This window comes from Astatotilapia calliptera, chromosome 12 (genome assembly GCF_964374335.1).
Source record: "Astatotilapia calliptera chromosome 12, fAstCal68.1, whole genome shotgun sequence".
Taxonomy (NCBI): domain Eukaryota; kingdom Metazoa; phylum Chordata; class Actinopteri; order Cichliformes; family Cichlidae; genus Astatotilapia; species Astatotilapia calliptera.
In genome coordinates, this window is record NC_137433.1 from 33899267 (window position 1) to 33905266 (window position 6000).

Here is a 6000-nt window from a genome sequence, read left to right on the forward strand (position 1 = left end):
CTACAAATTGGGACAGCCTTCGTCGCGTCGCTGTGACGTAATCAGCCTACAAATGCGGCCTCAGGAGGATGCAGCCTACATTTTGGGACACAGTTTATGGTAGCCGTAATGCTCCGACAATCCATCAAACGGTGCGGCTTCGTAGCTTACCAAAGTAGTACTAAAACATTTTTGACAGATTTTTCAGTGCCGTGTCCTACATAAAATCAGCTCAAGGTCAGTAAGCACAGCCAGAATTCATAAATAAGGCACACCGGATTATAAAGTGCACTGTAAATTTTAAAATTACCACCACGTAGTACTTGATGAAGCAATTGCTGAAACTTTCAAAAGAAAGACAAACAATGTATCCAGGGAACCAAGTCTCATACATACGTTTTTCTCATCTGTGCATAATTTTTTTGTGGGGTCTAGAGCATGAAACAACGTTTCCCCTGTGTGGTGATTTCGTGATATCTACTGCAAAATATTTCTAGAAACTCTATGGACACATTATTTTTCCAGGAGCACGAAGCGCCTTAAAAAAGACCATCATTTCATTTGCTTTGGCGCTTTACAGATTGAAGTGAACTGAACTGAACAGACAACATAATTAATTCAGCGCTTCAAGTTAACATCAATACGTACAAGTTTTAAAAACTGACACCCCGCCTCCTGGGTGCCGTGTTCCGGGCATGTCCTACTGGGAGGAGGCCCCGGGGCAGACCCAGGACATGCTGGAGAGATTATATCTTTCGGCTGGCCTGGGAATGCCTTGGTATTGCCCCGGACAAGCTGGAGGAGCTGGCTGGGAGAGGAGGTTCTGGGCTTCTCTGCTTGGGATGCTGCTCTGGATAAGCAGAAGAAGATAGATGGATGGATGTTTTCTTTGTTGTTCAGTTCAAATCCTGTGCTATTATGTGACCGAACACACATGAGAACAAACTGATTTTCAGGAAAGATAATTAGCTAAGACAGCTGGGAGAAATGATGGAGTTTTGTGTAATGGTTTAATTATTGCCATCTTAAATGCCTGTGGTATGTAGTTTTTTTAATAAAGAGAGATTGATCACGTTCAAGGTTGAAGTATTAATTAATGGTGGTTCAAAATTTGGTAAGTGAATCTAATCACGATCATCACTTTAAATAAAACTGATGTCTGCTACTCACAGGCTGCTCTGTATCAGTCCAGCATAATGCGTCATTGTAAATTTCACCACAGTGCTACAAGCTAACCAGCTTAGCTCTGTGATGTGTGACAAACTGCACAGAAACAGTTTGTAAATGTGGTGATCTGTTGAGTTTGTATTTTATGATGTCACCAGAGGCAGCAGAAACCTGCAGCACACACAAAAATGTACTTATTCTACACTAATATACATTAACCTGCCTATCAGATTTAATTACCTGAACATGCAGATAATAAGTATATTTTCCACTGCAATGTTTCAAATACCAGATTTCAGATTCTAGTAAAAGATTTTACTCCCCATTAGTGAAGGAGTCATTCTCCTTTGCTAAATCTTTCTTGATGGTCTCCCACCTCCCAGCTGTGTTTCATTGAGCTGAAGCTATCAGCGGCCAGAACAGAGTTTATAATAATTGTGTCTCGCTGGATTTTCAGGAAGTTGCTGTTTTATGTCTCCATGTCTCATGCTGGTAATATCACCAGACAAATAAAGATAAGTGCTTATAGAGTTCCCCTGAGATTAAAGAAAAATGGAAGAGGAAAAAAACCCAAACAAAGCCGTGAACATAATGTCAATTTTGGCTCCGTCTTATGGTCATTACTGGAAGAAAATGTATAGAAACATGTATAGAAACAACAAATGTTTATTTGTTAAAATGTTCGTATAATGCTACTAATAAAACATATTAATAAGTCACTGAAGTATTTTAGACAGTCTTCACGATTGAGATGCATGCAGCTTAGGTGCCATAGTGTAAAGTACCTCACAATTTCAATATGATTGTGTGGTTTTTCACAATATGAATAGAAAATGAATTAACTGGACTATAAGCAAATATTCCATGATAATCGATTAAGAACAGAGGAAACTATCGCAGATGGTTTTGTATGAAAATTATTCTTTTTTAAATCTGCAATATGCTCCAGTATATACAGTGTTCAGACTTAAATCCTGCTAAGGTCAACAGATTATAATTAAAAAATATAAAAGAATTAACAACATGGCAAATATTCTGACATGAATATACAAACAAATTTCCATATAGAAAACAATTAAATCCTTAAAGTCTCAAATCTTTAAAAAACTTTTTTTGGTGGCTTTTGTGAATCATCTCTAATCATCTCAGAGAATCTCATCTAAATGTGTCTATAATATTAAACTTCTAAACAATATTTCTTTTTACAAAATAACTAAAATCTTACACACAAATAATCACAAAATCACAGCTAAATTAATCATTGACAGGTGTTAATCTTTACAATTAGTCTTAGTTTCACAGATTTTGATATCTGAAATCTTTGCATCATCAACATTAAAAATACAAAAGTATGGCAAGAGTTTCTCAGTGAAAGTGTCTCTGTGAGTGTAGATGTGAGTCATGTCTTCAGGGTCATAGAAGGACACCTCCCCCCTGTCATAGTCCAGCTGGACTCTGATCCTCTGGAGACTCTTCTTCACTGTCACAGTCTGACCGTCACCATTATTATATTTTCCATTGCGATGCACTAAACACCAAATTCCATTTATTGGTGAAACAGGATATTCTCCTTTCCTGTCAACTGATGCTTTAATTAAACCTATATTCCAGCTGAAATGGTCTCCCACCTCCACCTCCCAGCTGTGTTTCTCTGAGCTGAAGCCCTCAGAGCCAAAAACATCGGCATACATTGTGTTTCTCTCTGGATTATCAGGAAGCTGCTGTTTTGTGTCTCCATGTCTCGCACTGGTCAAATCATCAGACAGACAGAGAACTGGGTGTGCAGTGTTTGGATCCAGAATGACAGGACTGAAGTGGACCTTCTCCTTCATCTTCTCCCACACTCTGAAGGACAGGTTGCCCAGGTGTTTGGCCACATCTATCAGTGCTCCTGAGACCAGCTGTGGATCTGACACTGAGCTCTGGGCTCTGGCTCTGCTCTGAGTGTCTTTATAACTGCTGAGGAATGGCACGCTGTGTTTCTGCAGCTCTTCTTCAACAGCAGAGATGCTGTCTGACAGAGAGGAGATCTGCTCCTCAATCATCTTCATCTCTCTGCTGATAGTCCTCCCCTTCTGCTCCTCTTCCTCCCTCAGAGCTGCCAGTCTGGACTCCTCTTCCTCTTTCAGGAACTGCTGGAGCTTGTTGAACTCTGCTCTGATCTGCCTCTCTGTGGACAACAGCTGCTTCTTGGAGTGTTGAATCACTTCATTGTATGTTTCCTCCACTTTTTTGTATTTGTTCCTCTTGTCCTGCAGAGACTTTAAGTCAGATTTTAGATGTTTCTTTAGGACACTGACTGCTTCTTCTACAGGAACCACTTTGTGACTCTGGTAATGAGGAAAGTCACAGACAGTACAAACAATTCTCTGCTCGTCCACACAGAACAACTGCGGGCCATTACTGTCTTTACAGAAACAAGTCCCATCCCATCCCTTCTCCTGTTTTCCTCTTCTGAATGATTCACTTTTCTGTCTCCCAGCAAAAGAATCAGCCAGCTCCTTCAGAGCAACGTTCACACCAGTTTCTTCTTTTGAGGATTTTTTTTCACAAATGGGACAATTTCTGTGTTTTTCTTGTTCCCAGAATGTTTTCAGGCAGCTAAAACAGAAACTGTGGCTGCAGCCCAGAGACACAGGGTCTCTGAAAATCTTTGAACACAGATTGCAATGCAGGTATCTTCTTAGAAATGTGCGTCTGTCTGCCATTTTCTCTGTTATCAAATTTCTCCTAAAAAAGAACTCACCAAATTGTTTTTCTTTCAGCTTGTCCCTTCCAGTTCTTGAAACAAGGTCAACTCACTTGAGCTATAAACCCCTCTAACTGCATCCTGGCTCCAGCAGTCAGGATCGATAATAAGATTCATAATCTGCAGTGAATTTCATCTACGTCTTAACGTCTGGTTAAATTTTAATTGTTAACACGCTGCTATTTACTTTTATAACCTTCATACAGAATGGGATGTCACCTGAAACCTTTATAATGTTACCTTTAGACTTTAAAGTTTATGGTAGACTAAAATGTGGTGATCTGATCAGTGTGAGAATTGTAGAAAACCTTTTTAAAAAACAAAACAAAACAGAGGATCAGAAACAGTTGAAGATGCTGCTGATGAAAAAATCTGATACGAAATTTCTAACGTTGATAATTTATGTTTTTGTTTTACACTGTTTTATATTTATTTATGATAGCTTTATTGTTGTCTTCCATTTTGTTGCTTAGTGAAGTTCATAAGTGAATGATCATAAGTCATTTGTATTATTCACTACCAATGTGATCCTCCTTGGGCTGATGTTTTGTAAAAATCTTTTTTATTACTTCCTATTACTTCTGTTTCTGTCATCTGACTCAGCAGCTTTTATTATCGTGCTCATGCACATTTGACTGTCACATGATGCATTGTCATAAGCACTAAAGTTCTTATGCACTTTTCCATAGTTGTTTATGCTGTTAATTTGTTAAGTAGTATAAATTCCTTATGCTTAACAATTCCATTGTTTAATGTGGCTTATTGGTTTGGATCAGACATAAATAATTCACAAGCTATTGCAGGTATTTTTACCAAGAACACAGGGCAGGAGGCGGGATACACCCTGCACAGGTCGCCAGTCTGTTGCAGGTGATTATGTTCCTTTCTTCTTGGCTGTAGGTTTTTATAAGCCACACATAGCTTTCAGGATACCACAGGAGTATCTGAGCCTATGTCTTCTAGATCACTAGATGCTGGCCACTGACTCAGTTGTTTCCTGAAAAAGTACAAAAGAGTAATGAAATAAAAAAAATAATGAAAAATAATAGTCTTTTAAGAAAGAGTAATTATGTGCAAAAACTAAACATTAGATTCTCCTAGGGACCTCTACCTTTTTCGTGGCCTTAAATTTGGAGGTGCTGCAAACCATTCCAATGCAAGCTGGAGGCCATCACCCGATGAAGCCAACATCATCAACAACTACATCATCTGCGAAAAGCAGAGGTGAAAGCTTTCCACCACTTGGCTATGCCTAGAAATTCTGTCCATAAAGATTATTAACAGAATCGGTCACAAAGAGCAGCCCTGGCACAGTCCATCACCCACCAGAAACGAATCCAACTTATCACCGGCAATGCCTTCTCCAAGTCTGCAAAGCACATGTATCTACTGTACAATATAAAGCAACTTGAGGCGACTTTTGTTGTGATTTATATAAATAAAATTGAATTGAACTGAATTGAATGTGGGCTGGTTGGCCAAACTCCAATGCACCCTCAATTATCCTCTAAAGGATAAAGAACTGATCCAGTGTTCCACGACCAGGATGAAAACTGCATTGTTCCTTCTGTATCCGAGGTTTGACTTACAGACCGACTCTCCTTTCCAGCACCCTGGCATAGACTTTCCCTGGGAGGCTGAGGAGTGTGATCCCCTATAGTTGGTACCCACCCTCTGGTCCCCTTCTTAAAGATGGGAACCACCACCCTGGTGTGCCAATCCAGAGGTACTGTCCCTGATATCCATGCAAGAGGCATGTCAGCCAAGACAGCCCTACAACATTCCCTTGAGGAACTCAGGGTGAACCTCATCCACCCAAGGGGCCCCTGCTACTAAGGAGTTGTTAAACTGCCTCAGTGACCTCAACCCCAGAGATAGATAAGTTGTCCCCCTCATCCCCAGACTGCTTCCTCCATGGAAAACATGCCAATGGTATTAAGAAGGTCTTCAAAGTATTCCTTCCACGCCCCACAATGTTCTCAGTCAAAGTCAGCAGTGCTCCACCCGCACTATACACAGAGCAGGTAGACCACTGCTTTCCCTTCCTGAATCACCTGACAGTTAAACAGATGTCGTTTTAGATGCTGGCTTTTTGTTTATTTTTA

General features: G+C 40.0%; 1 protein-coding gene across 1 annotated transcript; it reads right to left on the reverse strand.

Moving 5' to 3' along the window:
* Positions 1 to 2417: 2417 nt before the first annotated feature.
* Positions 2418 to 3854, reverse strand: LOC113033742 (zinc-binding protein A33-like). Its single transcript, XM_026187813.2, has one exon. The coding sequence runs from the start codon at positions 3852 to 3854 to the stop codon at positions 2418 to 2420; it is 1437 nt and encodes a 478-aa protein (XP_026043598.2).
* Between the last annotated feature and the right edge of the window lie 2146 nt (positions 3855 to 6000).

What these genes read in the sequence shown, in the direction of transcription:
- LOC113033742 (XM_026187813.2), bottom strand. Translation starts at nt 3,854, where the DNA reads ATGGCAGACAGACGCACATTTCTAAGAAGATACCTGCATTGCAATCTG.